Source organism: Pongo abelii, chromosome 13, assembly GCF_028885655.2.
Source record: "Pongo abelii isolate AG06213 chromosome 13, NHGRI_mPonAbe1-v2.0_pri, whole genome shotgun sequence".
Taxonomy (NCBI): domain Eukaryota; kingdom Metazoa; phylum Chordata; class Mammalia; order Primates; family Hominidae; genus Pongo; species Pongo abelii.
Window position 1 is genome coordinate 118,358,093 of NC_071998.2, and position 20,632 is coordinate 118,378,724.

General features: G+C 43.7%; 1 protein-coding gene across 16 annotated transcripts in view; it reads left to right on the forward strand.

Moving 5' to 3' along the window:
• Positions 1–20,632, forward strand: part of RALGPS1 (Ral GEF with PH domain and SH3 binding motif 1) — a 313,313-nt gene that overhangs the window by 128,919 nt on the left and 163,762 nt on the right. For 12 of the 16 annotated variants that reach the window (XM_054520658.2, XM_054520645.2, XM_054520654.2 and 9 more), the window contains 2 exons: positions 8,129–8,218; positions 10,959–11,051. The exons of 1 other annotated variant lie outside the window; for it this stretch is intronic. In XM_054520658.2, coding sequence (XP_054376633.1) covers positions 8,129–8,218; positions 10,959–11,051 — 183 coding nt within the window. The remainder of the gene's footprint in view (positions 1–8,128; positions 8,219–10,958; positions 11,052–20,632) is intronic. 3 more of the 16 variants (XM_054520660.2, XM_054520651.2, XM_054520659.2) reach the window with 1 other exon arrangement.

Here is a 20,632-nt window from a genome sequence, read left to right on the forward strand (position 1 = left end):
GGGGCCTGGTCAGTAAGTGCAGGGCCCAAGGGATGGAAATGGGGAGGCAGTTGGCCTTCTCCTAATATAAGGAAGTTTCTTAACCATGAAGGCTGAGGCAGAGACCAGACAAGGGCTTTATTATGGTAGAACACCATCCAGCTGTCAGGGCAGGGAGTAGATGGGACCTCTAAGATTCTTTCAAACTCTTGGCTTCTAAGAAAACTATGAATGGACTTAGGGGAAATTTGTGGCAAAAGTAGATTTTTTGTAAGAAATAATAGTATTCTTAAACCTGGAGTTTTCTTGTTGTTTGTTTTATTCTTTGATTGTTTTTTTCATGGTTGGTTAACTGAATAAAGTTGTGTCCATAGCTATTCTGTTTTTTTTATAATTCCGCTGTGGCATTTCACAGATATCATAGTCCTCAGTAGCTAAATGCCAGTGCTAGCTATACCACTATAATAGTGTTAATAATAGCTTATGTGTATTAAAAGTTTATTAGCACCAAGACCCACTGGGGATATGCTCCGGGTGTGTTTGGCTCCTTCAGCAATTGGAAATCAATTAATGTAATCCACTGAACAATAGGTTAGGGTAGAAAAATCATATTATTATATCATTTGACCTGAAAAAGCATCTGACAAAAGTCCAGTACTCATTCATAATTAAAAAAAAAACTCAGCCAATTAGGAATAGAACAGAACTTCTTCAACTTGATAAAGAACATCTACAAAAGTCCTTCAGCCAACATCATACATAATGGTAAGACACTGAATACTTTCCCCCTAAGATTGGAAACAAGGCAAGGATGTGCTCTCTTATCCGTTCTGTATAACATCTTACTGCAAGTCCTGGCTAGTGCAGTAAGACAAGAAAATAAATAAATAAAATGTATACAGATTGGAAAGGAAGAAGTAAAATGACCTTTATACATAGGTGACATGATTATCTAGATAGAAAATTCCAAAGAAATCTCCAAAAATACTTCTGGAACTAAGAAATGAGTAAGCAGAGTTGCAGGACACAGGCTAGTATACAAAAGTCAATTGATTTCCTCTAGACCAGCAATGAGGAACTGCAATTTGAAGTTAACAAACAATACCATTTACAATATCACCAAAAAAACCATAAAACTTAGATACACCTCTAACAAAATATGTACAGGTTCTGTTAATGTGGAAACCTCAAAAACTGATAAAAGAAATCAAAGTGGAGCTAAATAAATAGAGAAATATTCCATCTTCATGTGGAATGGGGGACTCAATACTGTTAAGATGTCAGTTCTTCCCAACTTGATCAATAGATTCAGTGCAATCCCAATCAAAATCCCAGAAAGCTGTTTTACAAATATCAACACAATACTGAAAAGGAACAAAATTGGAGGACTCACTCTACCTGATTTCAGCACTTACTGTAAAGCTACAGTTACCAAGATAGCACGGTATTGGTGAAAGAATTGGCCCCATAGGTCGATGGAGCTGATAAATAGACCTACACAAATATGGTCAGCTGATCTTTGATAAAGGTACAAGGGCATTCAGTGGAGAAAGGACAAGTGGTGCTGGAAGAATTTAAATATTTGTGTGTATATGTAAAAAAAAAAATGAACCTAGACACAGACCTAAGACCTTTCCTAAAAATTAATTGAAAATGGATCATAGGCCTAAATGTAAAAGACAAAACTATAAAACTTTTAGGAGAAAACATAGAAGAAAACCTGTATGACTTTGGATTTGTTAATTAGTTATCAGATAAAACACCAAAAACACAATTCGTGAAAGAAAAAATAAGTTGGGACTTCATGAAAATTAAATTTTTTCACTCTGCAAAACACATGGTAAAGAGAATTAAAAGACTTACCACAGATTGGGAGAAAATATTTGCAAAACACATGTCTGATAAAGGACTTGTATCCAAAATATACTCTTGAAACTCAACGATAAGACAATAGCCCAATTTAAAAATGGGCAAAAGATCTGAAGAAACCTCACCAAAGAAGATATGCAGATGGCAAATAAACATATGACAAGATGCCCAACATTATTTGTCATTAGGGAAATACAAAACACTTCATACCTATTAGAATGTCTAAATAAAACAAACAAAAAATCCTGATAACACCAATTGCCGTCAAAGATCTGAAGCAACACAAACTCTTATTCATTGCTGGTGGGAATGTGAAATGAGACACTCAATCCAGCAATTGCAATCCTCGGTATTTACCTAGCTGATCTGAAAACTTACATCCACACACACAAAAAGAACACAAATGTTTATAGCAGCTTTATTCATAGTTGTTGAAAATCAGAAGTAACCAAGATATCATCCTTCATTGGATAAGGTAAATGAATAATAAACCATGGTAAATCCATACAGTGGAATAGTATTCATCCAAAAAAGAGAGAATGAGCTATCAAGTCATATAAAGACGTGGATGAATCTTTTTTTTTTTTCTTTTTTTGAGACAGTGTTTCGCTCTTGTTGCCCAGGCTGGAGTGCAGTGGCGTGATCTCAGCTCACCGTATCCTCCGCCTCCTGGGTTCAAGCGACTCTCCTGCCCCAGCCTCCTGAGTAGCTGGGATTACAGGCATACGCCACCATACCCGGCTAATTTTGTATTTTTAGTAGGGATGGGGTTTCTCCATGTTGGTCAGGCTGGTCTGGAACTCCTGACTTCAGGTGATCCGCCCGCCTCGGCCTCCCAAAGTGCTGGGATTACAGGCATGAGTCACCATGCCTGGCCCGAATCTTTTTTTAAAAAAATAATTTCATGTTTTATTTTAGATTCAGGGTACATGTGCATGTTTGTTACATGAGTATATTGCATGATGCTGAGGTTTTGGAGTATGAATGATCTTGTCACCCAGGTAGTGAGCATAGTACCCAATAATAGGTAGTTTCTCAGCCTTTGCCACACTCTCTCTCCTTCCTCTAATAGTCCCCAGTGTCTGTTGTTCCCATCTTTATGTTATGGATGAATCTTAAGTGCATATTGCCAAGTGAAAAAAGCCAGTCTTGAAAGATTGCATATGGAGGATGCCTTTTCTCTTTTCTTCCTCCTCCTGAATCATTATTGTTGGTTTATTACAAAGCAAAGAAAATGTTCTTGCTAGAATAAATCAAGTTATCAACATGATTATACTTCTACATTTATATTTCCTTTTTTGGCATTCTGGAAAAAGTAAAGCTATAGAGATGATAAACAAATCAGTGTTTGTCAGGGCTTTGGAAAGGGGAGAGGGCCGAATAGGTGAAGCCTGGGTTTTTTTTGTTTTTTTTTTAAGGCAGTGAAACTATATGATATTGTCATGATGGATACATGACACAGTGCATTTGTGAACTTTATAGCGCTAAGAGGAAACTTTAATATATGCAAAATTTTAAAATTCAACTTGGATCAATGTAACACTTTGTTACATTTTGTTACATATAATGTTACAAAATGTTATAGCAGAATGTAACAAAAGAATCTATTATAAATGTATGAACAACCTCACTGAGGACGGGGAGAGAAAACATTGCTGACCTAAGTAAATTTGTAATAGAGTGGTGCCTATAAGGCTAAAGACAAAGGAACTGTATATAAGCACCATACTCTATTTGATAAAGTTGTTTCCCAAGGGGGATGGGTAACAATTCTGAAACCATTATCCCTGTGTACTGGAATCAAACAATGTAAGAATTGGATGAATATAAGAGAGTATAAGGAAATGGGTGGCAGATGGTGGGAACCAAGTTTCTCACTGTTGGAGTGGGAAATTACAGATAAGCTAAGTGTGAGGAGGCTAGAACGACCCATGTGGTAATGGATTACAGTTGGAGACATCAGTATGAACTCATGTTTAGCTTAATACAGATATAGATGGTTACATATAGAAATCTTTACAGATATGTATATAGGCATGGGTTAGTACACACACACACACACATTTCTTGGTTCTGCCGGCTGAGAGTACCTAGAAACAATGATACCCCAGTAGCAGCAAGCATACTTCATACCTGTTTTGTGCTAATCTTGGTTTCTAATACTGTTATTTGATAAAAGGAACCAACGTTCCTTGGAGAAACGACTAATTTTAAGACTAAGGCAAGAAATGTAAAAGATGAGCCTGTTGCATATTGTATTGCCAGAAGATAAGGAAGTGCTCAAACTAACAAACCAAAACAATACAGGGGTTGTGTCAAAGGGATGCAGGAGCCAACTGAAAGAACTCTCAAAGGCCAAAGCTGGAACAATTTGAGCAGCATATAAATAACAGTATTGGATTGTAACCCGAAGTATAAAATAAATATCCATAAGTCTATACTGATATAAATAAATGTGGAAGAATTGACAAATCTCTCATGCAGAAGAATTTCAAATAATCTATGTAGATTAGACCTCAAGAAGGTAGAATGTAACTTCCCACTTGTTAAATATTGGCTGAGCTTAGTGACTTCCTTGCAGAGTTTGAGGTGGTAGTGTAAATCGTGTAACCAATTCCCTATCAATGGGCTTTTAAAAATTGTAGATAGTGCTTCAATGAAACCTGGTATATCTGTGTTTCTATATTTCTGTATTTTTATAAGGTAAATATTCTAGGGAGACTATATCTTAAACATCTTGAAAGATATGTTCAAGTTGTTCTTCAAAATGTTATTGATTACGATTCCTCCAAACAATGTATAAGAGTACCAATGTCTACATGCTCTTGGTACAATATATGACTCACAACATGTATTTTTATTTGCTACACAAAGAGCTTCTATTAATCAATAATAAGAAAAAAACCTGCTTGGGTGACATAGTGAGATCCCATCCATACCAAAAAAAAAAAAAAAAAAAAAGCCAGGTGTGGTGATGCATGCCTGTAGTCTCAGCTACTTGACAGGCTGAGGTGGGAGGGTACTTGAGCCCAGGAGTTTGAGGTTGGAAGGAAAGACGTCCCAGTAGAAAGATAGTTCTTCACAAGGACCTGTGCAGGCAGTTCAGAAGGCAAATAATACAAATGACCTATAAATATTTGGAACAAAAAAAGTTAACTGAAAAAAAGCAAAACAAACAAAAAACACCTGAATAGTCATGAAAGAAATGTGAAATTGAAACTGTGAAATACCATTTTTTTCCATTGAATTAGTTAAAAAAAAAAAAAAAAAAAACTGATAGTAACTGGTATTGGCCTGTGTATGGCAACATGGATCTGCTTCAGCTTGTTGATGGGTAAACAAATAGACCTTTTGGAGGCCACGTTTTTTTACATATACTTTTGAAAACAGGTACACATGCTTTTATTCACTCTACTTTACAGGAATTTATCTGAGGACCTTAATAAAAAGTGTACAAACATATGTATAAAGATATTCATCTCAGCATTACTACAACAAAATTAGAAATAACCTATTCAACAGTAGAGGGTTATTTAAGAAAATGATGATACTTCTCTATGATGAAATACTTGGAAGCTGCTAAAAATTGTAGAAGAATATTCACTTATAAAAATCTTGATACATAATTAATATACACCAATTTAGTTTTAAGAGACAAACATGTTCTATGTAGAGAAAAAAAAGATGGCCAGGCATGGTGGCTCATGCCTGTAATCCCAGCACTTTGAGAGGCCAAGGCAGGCAGATCACCTGAGGTCAGGAGTTCGAGATCAGCCTGGCCAATACGGTGAAACCCCATCTCTACTAAAAATACAAAAATTAGCCTGGTGTGGTGGTGCATGCCTGTAATCCCAGCTACTGAGGAGGCTGAGGGAGGAGAATCGCTTGAACCCAGGTGGCGGAGGTTGCAGTGAGCGGAGATCGTGCCACTGCACTCCAGCCTCGGTGACAGAGCAAGACGCCCTCTCAAAAAAAAAAAAAAAAGGAAAAAAAGACTAGATGGATGCATACCACAGTGTTTATGATGTTGGTCTATATGTGAGACTGAGATTTCTTTGTCTTTTTGTACTTATCTCTTACGTCTTAGTTTTGTACTTATCTCTTATTCCTTGTTTTCTGCATCAAACTTCTGAAGTTAAAAACTTAAGTTTTGTAGTTAGAAAAGAGAATAAAATAAAAAAGTGTTTAAAACTATGCTGATTCTACCTTTGTAATGGCTTCCTTATCTCCCTCTTCTTCCCATCTCCTTCAGCATGGCCCTGGCTCAGACTTCCTCATCTCTCACTGAGACCATTGCATCAGTTTTCTAATGGGTGTCTCTATCCTTGCAAAGGATCTCATCTATCACCCTGCTCAGAAGCCTCTGAAAGTCCCTTTGTAGCATAGTGTTTTAGCTCCTTCCTCTCACCTTGTTGCACCAGTCCTCCCCTCCCCACCACACACCCAATCTGGTCTTTTTCTCCCTCCCCACCCTTATCATCACTCACAGCCCCCACCCACAGCACTCCTGCAACACCAGTGCTTTCAGCCTATCCAGCCATCCCTGGTCATGGAACGTATGGCCACACTTCAGTCTTCTCTTGTTTAAAGTCTACCCATCTTTCAAGGCCTATCTTCTTCGAGAAGCCTTCCTCTATCATTACCTCTCTCATACTTTGATTTACTGTTTGAACTTCTTCCATGGCCACTATTACCAGCTGCCTTCTAATATAGTGATTCCTTAAGGATTCTGCCTCCTCCTTTGGTCACCTCAATTTCAGGAAGGTCTGGATTCCCAGTGCCTGGAGCCCGCACACCGAAGGGGCTTCATGGAACTCTGCTGAATCGAGTTGTTGACTCAGAGTTGCCTCTGCACAACATGGGCTGCAGTTCCAGAGTCAGTGCTTCCACTTTCCATAATATGCCATAAACATGTGATTCTTTGACATGCAGGTGTCTATTAAATTACACATGTAAACTACACATATGAAAATATAAGGTTTGTGGGCATCCCATTAGGTATTTAGAAAAACTTTTTTCTGCAACTGGCTAGTAAATATTTGAGTCTGAACTTAATTGTGGGCAATTCCTTGGAAAAAATGATTCCATGGAAACCCAGTCATGTCCTGGAGGCAACCACAGATAATTACACTGAGAAAACATTTCTATAATACTCCTGCTTAATATAAAAAGCACATTGTTGATTCTTGGTTTCTCTTTCTTTGCTTTCTATTTGAAAAGTGATGGTATTTCAATAACGAGAATACATTTTATTGCAGCAGTAAGCTTGTTTTATTAGCTCTGGAATATCCTTAACTATATTTTTCCCTATAAAGTTTAGGGGTTTTAGATGCCTTGCCTTCTTTTTAATTCTCCCTATGCCCTGTGCTTTGCCTGGCTCTCCACCTTTCTTTGCAGTGCTGTCATTGCACTCTTGGGCATCCGTGTTTCACATAGAACTGTTGTTACAGAAGTGAAACATAAACAGGAAGAGCTAGCCACTTCCCAGCATTTCTTGGCATGAGTCTCTTCCGTTGCATTGAGGTGCCATGTGAGTCAGCTCCACTCTGGTAGATGACTTTCCTGTTCCACCATCAGACACAGGGGTTCAGGCTGTTGCTGTATGTGAGAGGTCAAGCATGAATGGGGTTCTGAACCAAAGCTACCATCATACCCTTTTTGGTGCATGCTGTCTCCAGGAAAACATGCCCTGTAACATGCACTGCTTTGTGGAACTTCGAAAGAGATACTTCTATATCATTTACATTAGGGGATGGGCCTCTCCCAAAAAATTAAATTTGTTAAAATTGTGCAAATATTGATGAATCCTCCTTATCTTAGGGCTGGCTGGGGATGTGGACCTCACAAGTGGTCCTACCAATATGCATGTCGCTTTGGCTGTTTGTCCATCTGTCCCTCCATCCACCCATCATCTATGATCTCCCCACAACTGGGATCCTTCTGAGCAGGAATTCAGTCTGACTCACCTCAGGATTCCTAGCAGCGCTTCTCGAGACTCGTGTCATGGAGGCCCAGCCATCCCTGGGATGATGAGGAAAGTACTGCTTTCTTTTGGCACTGCAGTGTGCACTGGAGACAGGGTGCTGGGAACATGGCCCATTTGCAGGGTTGGGTGCTGTAGAGGAACTCTTTAACTCATGTGACCCCAGGCTGTCCTCTCCCAGTTTCCTGACCTCTTGGACATCCCATAACAGCGGTGGGCAAGGGGGACATTGGTGGTCCAGCAATTAACAACTTTTCTGGTGTGTATGTGTGTATGTGTGTGTATTTGACTCTACAGGTCAGTTTTTGGGTTGTACGAGAAATTCTAACAGCACAGACTTTAAAAATAAGGGCAGAAATCCTCAGCCATTTTGTGAAAATAGCCAAGGTAAGCTTTTTATTATTATTTTTCCTTCCTTTCCCTCTTCTCTCCCACACCTCCTCCCCAAAAATATGTTTCCTCAGTACTTTGGGAGCTGCTTTGCTGTGGGCCTGCCGGGCACAGTTCAAACAGGGTGCTGTGGCTTGACTTCCCCAGGCAGAGCCAGCTGTTAGACCTGCCTGGGTACTCACCAGCCCCCTAGCACCTTGTGCGCAAATTGGCAGCGTGCCCCACACCCTATAATTTTGGTGGCCAGCCGTTCTTCTTACCTGGGCTTTCACAGTCTCTCCGCAAGGCAGGACCCAGAGGCTGCCCCTGGAATCCATTCATTCTCCTACTTTAGATTTAGCCAGTTCTGGGGGTTGATGGATTTTAGTTAGCATCAATGCTCAATGCTTGTGATATCATCACATCCTGCACAATATTGTCAGCAGTCAGCACACCCCACTCACCTCCCACTGAGATTCAGGTCTGGGCCAGATGACTCTGCAGCCCCCCATCCCCACCTCCTGCCCCCTGGCCTGATAGATTCTGTCCTTGTTGGGAATCACCTTTTCCCTCCTCTTCCCTTATCTCTAGGAATGCTATGCCATCCCGTGGGCCATCCTGGACCACTGTCATGCCCAGCAGCCCCTCCCCATACACTGGTTTCAACCACCCAGGCTTGCCTGACTCTCAGCCGCAGCATCATGCTGGCTGTTTCGCTGCTTGCTTCATGTGTGCATGTGTTGTCTTCCCACCCAGGTCCTAGGAAAGCTGCCCTTTACGAGCCAGGCACCGTGCTATGGTCAGCTGCTTTACTGACCTGATCATATTCAGTGCTCACATGATTATTATTCCATTTGCAGAGGAAGGAGAGCTTAGAGAGGTGAAGAGTCCATGCTCAGGGCCCCATAGCCAGTCAGTGGTGGGCAGGAATTGGAGTCGTGCCTCTCTGCCTTCAGGGAAGCTGCTCTGCTGGCTCTCATGGGCAGGTTAAGTGCATCATCTATTTATGTTAAGAGCAATGGCCACATTTACTTCCTATGCATTCTCCTGAAGTACTTGGAACTGGTGCTGGGCTTAATGATATTTGTTGCTGTCAATCAGTTCTGTACTGGGCCACAAGAGAAAGTAGGATGTGGTTCCAGTCCTCCTGGGCTGTCAGTTTGGAAATGTGTTTATGGTGCCCACCCATGGAATCCAAAATGATCCTTCCTTAATCTCTGCCATTTTCTGTGTGGCAGACTGTCATGCTGGCCCTGTGCCCTGGGTCTTTCCTTGTGCAAGCCCCTTCCTTTCTCTGGGCCTTGGTTTTCCCATCTATAAAATGAAAGGGGTGGGTTAGGTAATTTCCAGAGCTGTGGGTTAGATAATTTCCAGAGCCCTTTCAGCTCTAAAAAGAAGTTCTGTGACAGGCATAACAATGCAGATACATAGAATGAAATTCAATTCACTTAGAGAATCTGTTCTTACACACGGGAAACAATTAGAGAATGTTACGAGATGTATGAAATGAAGTATTTAGCTCATGTGGTGAGAGAGAAATTTCCAAGTAGGAACAGAACTGTGAGGACTAAGTATAAGGGCTTTTCCTTTCTTTATGCATTTCACTAGGCCCTACAATGTGCTGGGCACTGTACTGGGTACCAGAGACATGATGGTAGACAAAACTTTGTCCCTGCTCTTAGGAAACACACAGTCCAGGGTGAGAGAGAGGCAAGTAAAAAGCAAGTACAATCCAGTGTGCTACAGATATGCATGGACTTCTGTGGGGGCACGGTCAGGAAAGACATATTAGAGGAAGAGGCAACTGAGCTTGGAAATACTTAAGTGACGGGGGTGGGAAAAGACAAGGCTGAGACTCATATTGTACTGAACTCCTGCCCTGGGACCAGCCACTGGTCTAGGCAGTTGATATGCACTGTCTCATGTAGCAGAAGTGCTGTGATTGCCTTCCACATGTTAAGTATGAGGACATCAAGGCTCAGAAGGATTAGGTAACTTGCTGAAGGACACACAAGTAGTGGGAGCTGGGATTGGGACCAGGTCTTTTGGTTCCATAGAGCCTGCCTAATAACCCAAACTTCATTGACTCCCAAGAATGAGAAATGGCACCCCCGTCCTGTTAGCAAGTTTCTCTTAGCATAAAACCAGGAACAGAGCAGTCGCATTTTTCTGCACTTACACTCGACTGTGTCTCATTCTGTTTCCCTCCATGGTAAGAAACTTGTCTGAGACTGAATTGAATCCAAATGTTCTCACTAATTTGAGGTCTGGTTCAAAGGAACATGGTCAAGTGATGGGGAAGCCCGAGCATTGCCTTCCCAGCTGAGAGGGATTATGCAGATTGGTACCATCTTTCCTCGACCTCTGTCTCCTTCTGGTGTTAAGATAATCATAGAAGACCCACGTTGATGCTGTTGGCACAGTTGGGGTTTTAGTTTACAAAAGCCTGCTGGGACAGTATTCAGATTTGTCTAAAAAAAGAACATAATGCACACTATCAGACCTTACCCCGTGCCACGTTTCTGTCCAGACTAGTCAGCTTATGAAATTTTGCACGTTTTAGATGCAGACTCACCTTTTGACAATTTTAGAGAAAAAAAGCATATGGTTTCTATGAAATCCTTAGAACTATGTTTTCTACATGAGATATTTTTAAGTGTAATTGAATTTCATAAATATGACATTTGGTAACACTTGAGCATGTTTTTGTTCTGTTGTTTATAGCAGCAAAATAATCTATTCCATATCTTTTTTTCAGAAACTTCTAGAACTCAACAACCTTCATTCTCTCATGTCTGTGGTGTCAGCATTACAAAGTGCTCCCATCTTCAGGCTGACAAAAACCTGGGCTGTAAGTTAATCTCCCTAAGTCTATCTGATTTTGGCTATCATTTCATTGGTGAAGTTCTTCATTCCACAGCCCCAGCCTTTCTCTTACTGTCTATACTTTGCCAACAGCAGAGTTACTATGAGTTGATGACAGTTCTGTAGGCATCCTCACTCCGTCAGTGACCCCAGCCCCATTTTGGCACCAGGGAATGGTGAAGGTGCTGACGTGGCTGGGGTCAGAAGCCCCCAGAGTGGATCTTCCTGGACACCACCGTGTCATGTGTGATGACCGGGTCAGCGGCATGACTTCTGCCCTCCACTTGGCTGGAATTTTTCTCTGGCAGGCTCCAAACTGTCCTTGGGAAGGTCTCTGGGCTGATGGTTCGCAGCTGCCCTGGGTCACTAGCCATACCGCTAAGTTTCTCTGGAGAAACCTGTGACCCCCGTGTAGGAAAAAACGGATTTTTTTCCAAAGGCCCTGGATAATTTCAGCTCAGAGGTGGAGTCTGATAGTTACATAATTGAGTCTGTAGGAAAGTTTTTCTGCTGTAAAAATACTTTAAAAATATCTCAGACCTCTTTATCCTCCTTCGCTTGGCACAATGCCTGACATGGGGGAAGTAATTGCTATTTCCATAGCTCATTAGCATTCACCTCCTGGCCTGCCTGATCTGGGGTCTCTCACAGCCACACAGCGCAAGCCTTTCAGGACCTGTTTATATCCCACGGAACTGACAGAAACTGTATGGAATTGTCAGATGTGCTTCTGCAACTCATTTCCGAACTGCTTTCTGCCAGTCTGTGGGGCTGAGCTCTGTTTCCTACTTGGCTGGTTCAAGGGCCTTTAAAATACTCGGGGATTATGTTGTAGGTGATCGAAAATGAGCCTTGTTTCTTTAAATTGCCGTTTTCCGTAGATCTAGTCCTCGCAAAGTAGAGTGAGAAGTTTTAGCCCAGGGTCAGAAAACTGGGTTTGCATTCAGGTGCCATTCAGAGCATGACTTCTGTGCCTCTTATTTTCTTGTATCAACTTGGGGGGGTTGGCCTAGATTCTTGGTTTTCCATCAGTGCTTCGTGGAGTCCCAGAGGTTCCTTAGAGTTGCCTTGGGTGCCACCAGGGGCTGAGAGAGTGGAGAGATGCTGCCAAGCAAGCAGTTTGGGCACTATTTCCACCAGAGCAGCTCTGTTTGTATCAGTTTTATGTACTGGACTTCTGGGTGAATTTCAGCTGAGCAATGGCTTTGGAGGTCGAAAGCAAGTTTGGAAGTCACCGGTCTTAGCAGTTGCTGCCAGCCCTGTGATTCGAAGTCCATCTGACCAGTGAGGCTTTTTTTCAAAAGTTGCTTGGAGATTCTTTTTCAAATGAATTTTCCATTACTTAGATGCTGTTATTGTTTCTTGGACTGCTGGGAGCTGTGTGAGGACCCAGCAGGATGATTTTTGAATCTTCTCATGATGCCTAGACTTTACTGTCAGTAATATTGTAACTCTCAACAATCCCTATAAGCTGTACAGTTGGTGGAGGCAGAGATAGTTAGCACAGAGGGCTGGGGTGTCTAAGGGTCTTGCGCGGAGATACGGTCCACTCAGTGATAGAGCCAGGCCCATGGATGAAGCAATGGTGTCCTCCAGGGGATGCTGTGTACTGCCAGGACAGTGGGCAGCAGCAGGTCACAGCAGTATCCAGGACCACTCTGTTTGGCTTGACAGGCCCTACTCAAGGTGGCTGGGTCTTCACTCCTGTTGATGGTTCTTTGCTGTAATGAAGATAAACCTCCAGGCCAGGTGCAGTGACTCACTCCTATAATCCCAGTACTTTGGGAAGCTGGGGGTGGGAGGATCGCTTAAGGCCAGGAGTTTAAGACCAGCCTAGGCAACATAGCAAGACCTCATCTCTGCAGAAATTCACAAAATTAGCTGGGCATGGTGGTGTGCACCTGTGTCACAGCTGTGCAGGAGACTGAGGCAGGAAGATCCCTTGAGCCCAGGAATTCAAGGCAGCAGTGAGCTATGATTATGCCACTGCCCTCCAGCTTGGGTGACAGTGTAAGACCCCATCTCTAAAAAAGAGAGAGAGATTGAGAGAGAGAGAGAGAAGAAACCTCCTTGGGGAGCCTGGAATGGAATTTGCACCCGGGACCCATTCAAAGGCATGGGCATATTCACCTAGCTCCCTTCCAGGCCATCTGGGTTGTGTTCTTCCTCACACATATGCCAAGATAAAAACATGTGGCAGGCACTGCCCTAAATGCTTTTTCTATCTGTCTCTGTCTGCCTGTCTGTCTATCTGTCTATCTATATTTATCTGACAAGGTCTCACTCTGTCACCCAGCTGGAGTGCAGTGGCCTGAACACAGCTCACTGTAGCCTCAGCCTCTTGGGCTCAAGCAATCCTCCCACCTCAGCCTCCTGAGTAGCTGGGACTACAGGCCATACCAGCACATCCAACTAATTTTTAAGTTTTTTGTAGAGATGGTGCCTGGCTGTGTTGCCCAGGCTGGTCTCAAACTTCTGGGCTCAAGCAATCCTCCTGCTTCAGCCTCCCAAACTGTTAGGATTACAGGTGTCAGCCTTTATACCTGGCCCCTAAACACTATTAACCATTTTGTTCTGACAGCTACCCATTGAGATAGGCACTGTTACTGTTGTCATTTATAGATAAGGAAACAGACACAGAAAGATAGAATGGTTTATGCAGGGTCCCACAGCTAAGTGGCAGGGCTAGGATCAAACCTAAGCAGCCTGGCTCCAGAATCCATGCTCTTAACCACCATACTCCACTGAACAAAAAAGACAATTCCAGCCTACCCCCTGCCAGCCAAAACAAGAGAGGGGTCTTATTTTTTTAATTTTTGTTTTTGTTTTCTCTTTTGTAGCATAAGTATTGCATTAGGAACTTGAAAATAATGTTGGTAGACTACCGGTGCCTCCCGGGCCTTTGGGTCTCTGTCTTGGGTGTGGCTGCTGCTGGGCTGGCACCTGGTTGCTGGAGTGCAGCAGAAAGAGCAGTCAGAGGAGGGCCTGTCAGGGAGGGGATGTGCAGCCAGTGAGCCAGAGAGCTGCAGCAGGACTTTGAAGGCTGCCCTGCAAATGCCTTCTGGCCACTCATTCCTTGGATTGATTGTTTATACCATGGCTTCTGTTGCTCCTATACTTCCCTGGGTTGGCTTCTGTCTTTGCACCTCAGTTGGCGTTTAGCTGGTGGGGAAGAGGAAGATGCCAGGGAACTAAGACTACATGTCACCAAAGAGCAGGGGACTCAGGGCAACAACATGTCCCTGTTCCTATTCTGAGAAACCTCCCTATTGTGTCCTAAGGGCTGAGCCAGGGCTGTTTCCCTGGTTACAGAGAGCCACTTACCAGGGCAAAAGGTGGGTAGATGCAGCATCCTAGGAAATAAGAATGGCAACTGCCACAGTATTGTGTCAGGGAGAGAGGAGGTGATACACACTGTGTGGATTACAACATGAGGTCTCCAAGGTCACTTGTGGGGTAGCTGCTTGTTCTTGGTGAACCCACTATTCAGTCTTTGTTTTAGATCAGACTCTTCCCTCTCACTCACTCACATGTCTTGTTAATCCAAGGACTGCAGTTGGCATAGAACATTTAGGAAACAGAGGGTGCCAAACTCATCATCTTTTTCTTTCATCCAAATCACCCCCAGCCCCAGTGGAATGGCAGACTCCACTGTCTGTATTCTTGATGCACCTGTCTGGTAACAGCACGCAGGGTGGAGCATGCACCAACCCTGCAGTTTTGTTTATAGGTCTGCCTCCCCCTTTTGACTGCATTCCTCATTGATGATGTTGATTTTTCTCTGTATCCTTGGTGCCCAGCCACTATATATTTGTTGTTTGAATTGTATGTGTTGTCTTGAGTTGCATTGCATCCTTCTTTTGCTGTTAATTTCTGGTATGAGATGGCCATAGAAATGTTGCCCAAAGAGAGCTGTTTCCTCTCTGCTCACTTGTCCTTTGAGTTGGGACTGGTGAGACCTCATGTGCCACAGAGTAGGGAGGTGCAGGTGGCTTTGGAAGAACCAGCCATAACATCCCCAAAGGTCAGTGCTATGACAGTTTTTTTTTTTGTAGAGGAGGAAACTGAGGTTGAAGAGGTAGAATGACTTGTTCAAGATCCAGAGCTTGTGAGTGACAGAACCAGCATGACACAGCCTTGTCCTGATGGAATCTATAGTCTGTCTTCTTGGCGAGTATGCTGGATGGCTTGCTAATGGCAAGAACCTGTGAGAGAATCAGGCTGGGCACAGGGCAAGGACAAATAGACACCTGCACTGCTTGGGAAATGGGGCTAGAGAAATGCAGCGAGCACACAGGGCCCGGGGACAGGGCAGGCCGGCTCTCTGTGCCATCCCTGTGGGTTGCACTGAAAGCCTGAATATCTGGGAAACCTGGTGAAAGGGAGTTACAGGTGTGGGAGGATACCTGCCACTTGGCTGCGTCACGGATGACCTCCAGAGAATTGGCCATTAAGCTAGGGCAGGGCATCCTGTTGGCCTCTCCATGGGTGGCTGCTAAGTGCTAGCTGCTGGGTGAGCTGGACAGGACCGACTGACACTGAACATAGGCCTGTACACAGTAGGCCCTTAATAAATGCTGTTTGCTTACACAAACAGGAAGGCTACCATAGCTGGCCTGGAAAAATGCAGATGGGTAATGATTTATCCCAGCACTGGGACCACTTTGGAATATTGGCTCCCTTAAAGCCATGAAACCTAAGCAAGAAGTTGTAGCAGCCATTTCTGATTTCCTGAGTACACATCACCGTGTGGCTGTTATTCATTCTGCAAATCAAACATTTCTCAAATGTCAGGCCCTGAAGCCATAGTCAAGGCCCCTGTCCTCATGGGCTTTCATGTTGGGGAGAATAAACATGTGCCTAGTCTGGCTGGCACAAGAAGTGATCAATAAATGTTTATTGAATACATGAAGTGATCAGCAAGGAGCTGTCAAATTGGAAGAAAAGCGATGCAGAATACATGACAGAGAATGACTGAGTGTCTGCTTTAGTGTGGCGTTAGGGAAGGCCTCGCTTCCCTAGGGTCATGCTAAAGTACAGGCCTAACGTACATTCAGGCCATGTACTTTCAGTCAAGGCCTGAATGACAAAAAGGAACCAGTCATGCCAAGATGAGGGGATGAGCATTCCAGGCAGAGGAGATGGCTGGTGCAAAGCCCTGCACAGGAATCAGCTTGGTGTGAGCAAGGAACTCAGAGGTCAGTGTGGCCAGAGCTCAGCGTGCCAGGAGGAGATGGATGTGAGAGGCAGTGGCTGGGCGGCGGGGCCAATCATGTAGGGCTCAAAGCCCTACATGGTTCTATTCCAAGTGCACTGAAGGATTTTAAATAGGAGGCAGACACAATCTGGCTTCCAGTTGCTCTTTGGTTTTTGTGTTTTTAATTACTGTTGCTACTGTGTGGAAAACAAACTGGGTGGGGGATGGGGACCAAGAGTGGAAACTGGGGGCCTATTCAGGAGGTTAGGGCAGAATTCAGGAGCAAGGGGACGTTGGCAGGATCAGGGTATGGCTGAGGATATGAGAACAGCAGGCTGATAACGGATATGCTGAGGAGAGCTGACAGACTGTGTGCTGGATGAGATGTCGAGATGAAGAGAAGAGAATGAGGGATGAGTCCTAGGTTTTGGGCCTGAGCAACTGAGAAGCTGATGAAACCTTTTCTTTGATTAGAGTGATCTCAAGAGGAGACTGACTGCTTTGTGAGTGATCTAGTGGTATGGAATTCGTGGAGTATGGATGAGTCATTCATTACAGTAATTACAGTCAGGTGCTAGACATGCCACGTGTGAGCATGTACATAAACACGCACATGCCCCACACGTGTGCACACATACGTACATTCTCTTCTTGCTCTGTGCATGTTCCCAGAGTGATTCGCTCTTTCCTACTGAATTGATCCAAAGAGTTTGACTCATTTGCAGCAGCATTGTGAAAATTGAAATTCTTGGCAGGCAGGAAATCACAGCTGATGGGTCAGGAGACCTGGTCTGGAGGGTGGTGACCTGGGAGGGGAACTATCCTGGGAGTGGGACTGTCACTCCTAGATATCAGGGGACACAGTCATTGAGCTCTGCAATTCAGAGAATTGCTCCTTGTACCAAGAGAACTAAGGCCACTTTGCAAATATCACAGGACGGCAGATGTATGACATTCACATACTTTGGAATTCAAAGTCTTTCATCCAGGAAGTGCCCTTTGCCCCCCTTTGTCTGATGCAGTGCCTCAGTAGCAACCCCGTGATGTTGTTGAGAAGGTGGTGATAGGCCTGAGCTGCTTTTTGGAGGCATTTCTGAGCATTTGGTCAGGTGGGAAGTGAGTCAGGTGAGGCGATAAGGAGATGGATGCAGAGGAAACCAACATTTGTAGCCCTCACTCACACATCCTCATCATTCCTCATAGCCTGGCTTGGAACTGCTTCTCAGAAGATCTCAGTCAAATCTGCTGACATTTGCACCCTCATCTTCCTTGACATTGCTACAACATTGGACACTGTTCATAACTCCCTTGAAAAATCTCTTTTCCCTTGGCTTAATTTTCTTCCTCTTGACTCCTTTTGTTGCTATGGATGTGGATGTTCTGCAAGGCTGTGACCTCTCCCCTTCCCTGATCCATTTGCTATCCCTTGGTGGTCTCATCTGCTTGGGGAGCTTCAAGTGTCATCTCCTGTACCCCAGTGATGGCTGGCTTTTCAGTTATAGCCCTGATCTCTCTCCTGTACCCTAGAACCCTGTTCCAGCTGTCTGCTGCATAGATCCCTCTGCTTGCATGTTCCTTTGACAGCTCACACTTGGCGTGTCTGAAATCAAACTTTGGTTTCCAGGAAGATGATGGTGAGTGCCAGAAGACTCTCTTAACAGACTGTGTTTTAGGCTCTTAGGCAATATGGTAGACTGAGAAATAAGCCTCTCCCTCCCAGTCTCCTGCTTCAAACACACAAACACAAATTCTGGATAAAATACAACCAAATTAAAAAACCAACAAGCAAAGCTAAATTAGAAGCCAAGAAAGGGAAGTCACCATGTGTTAAAAATAAAGTGCTCTCAGAGTCAAAACAGCGAGCAGAGTTCAGAGAAACTGCTGTGTATAAGCCTTTGCAGCTGGGAGCTAGGGTTGTAATGCCTGCACAGAGAGGAGAGTCCGGCTGCACACACATGGGGGGCTGTAATTCAGCTACCCATAGAAATCAGAGAGACACGTCAGGTATTGCTGCATCAAAAAGTCCCTCTCCAGCCTAGGAGAGCCCCAAGGGAGCATGAGTGGAAAAACTCATCTATGAGAAATTGTCACCCTAGCCTGAACGTCATGCAGCGAAGGGATCTGAATACATATTACATATGACCTGCATTGGTGTGGGGACCTCAGACCAAGAAATGAGGGGCATGGAGATCGAGAGCGTGGCCTCCTAAATCAGACACCTGGGTTGAGCCCTGGGCCTACCTCTTACAGTGAGGATTAAATGAGTAAATACATGAAAAAATGTTTAGAACTATGCCTGGCTCATATTGAGGGTTTGGTAAGTATTATCTGTTGTTGTTGTTGTTATTATTATTATTATTAATATTTTCAACTCTTCTTGACTATTCTCGAATGGGTTGGCAGAGGCTTCCATCCTTGTATGACAGCGCCTTTTACTTATGGCCTGAACTGTCATCTCAGCTGGTCTCATTGCTTCGGAACTTGCTGTCTCTGGGCCACCCTCACACCACTACTGGAGTGACCTCTCCAAAACATAGCTTCAAGGTTTTCACATCCCTGGTTAAAGATAGTTTTTAGTGTTCTCCCTCAACCCTTCGTCCACCTTGCTAGGATGGGGGCTCTGTGCCATCGCTCCTTCAGAGCGGCATTGTGCTCAGATACAACCATTCCGACACCAGTTTTTCTTTTTGATCTGCCATTTGAGCATTTATTTCACCTTCAGTTTTATGATAATAATATTTTGTCAGCCAGTTTTTAACCATCATGTGGATTTCCAACCCTGTATTTCAGTGATGCCTCTGAGTGAAGGAAAGAGACTGAGCTAGAATGAGAGAGAGAATTGGTCTGTCCTCATGAGTGTTTCTGAGAGAGACTTGCATCTGGGGATGTGGCACATGATGAAAGCTGGTGGGTGCTGAGTGTCTTGCAGAGTGCTGAGAACAGAATAGAGGCATTTTGACATTGGCAGCAAACACCAAAAGATTTCATACCTACTTCCTGACCCTAAAAAACAAACCATAAACCTTTCAGCTGTGGCCAGTGGTACATCTGCTACCACCAGCAACACAGCAACTCAGAGCCCCAAGTCATGTGTGCAAGAGATGCTAGAGTTGGCCTGAGGAATTTTCTGTTAAAACATGGCCATAATCAACTCATTCTTTTCGATTTGCTGTTCATGCTTAGCAGTTTGTGATTGGTACCCTGTTTGCAAGTTGAGCTGAAGTATCTGGAAAAGTAGAATAAGCAGTCAAGATGGTGTTCACATGCCTATGGCATCCAAATGGCCAAGTCAAAACCACACTTTGTCTAAAGGTGAATTTCCATCTCTCCCGTCTTTTCTAGTCTTAATGCAAAGCAACACTTACCTCCACTTTAGCCAAACTACTGTTTCCTTGAACATCCCTTGTGTGCCCACTTCCAGGCCCGCGCCCATGCCTTTTGTGGCCTTGGGGCCTCTCCAGCCCCATCTGTGTTTGTTGAAATCCCTCTAGACTTGTTTTCAGGACTACTTCTTCCTGCAGTTCCTTCTTTGGGTAATAGAGTTTGTTCTTCCCCTAGAGAGCCTTCTCCTATATAGTGTTTCTGATTCTTCCTTGCTAAACCAGGTTGAACAAATGAGATGCATATTTGGTGCCTGACTCTCTGCCCACCGCCAGACCAGATCTGGACCCTGAATGGGCCCTTGGCAAACTTATATCAGGGGATCGATCTCAACCTCCCAGCTCTCTACTCTTGGGTCTTTGTGGGAATATATGCTGGGTTGCCATGGGTGGAATAAAAAAATTAACAACATTAATAGAAATAAATGAGAAAATTGTCCTACAGGATTGTGTATGTATGTGTATATGCATGTGATTGGATACATGTATATATATGTGTGTGTGTGTGTGTAACTGTTTAAGGATTTTTTTTGTTGTTTTTTTTGTTTTGAGACGGTGTCTCGCTCTGTCGCCCAGGCTGGAGTGCAGTGGCGTGATCTCGACTCACTGCAAGCTCCGCCTCCTGGGTTCACACCATTCTCCTGCCTCAGCCTCCCAAGTAGCTGGGACTACAGGTGCCCGCCACCATGCCCGGCTAATTTTTTGTATTTTTTAGTAGAGACGGGGTTTCACCATGTTTGCCAGGATGGTCTCGATCTCCTGACCTTGTGATCTGCCCGCCTCGGCCTCCCAAAGTGCTGGGATTACAGGCCATGCCCGGCCAAGGATGATTTTTTAAAAAGATAAAATCATGACTCATACAAATATAAGATGAATACTTGTCAAAGATTTTATTTAACTCATTGAGTAAGGAGAGAACCAGTAAGATATTATAACCGTATCAAAAGAGAAGCTAGAGTACTACACTTTTATAATCAGGTAAGGAAGGCT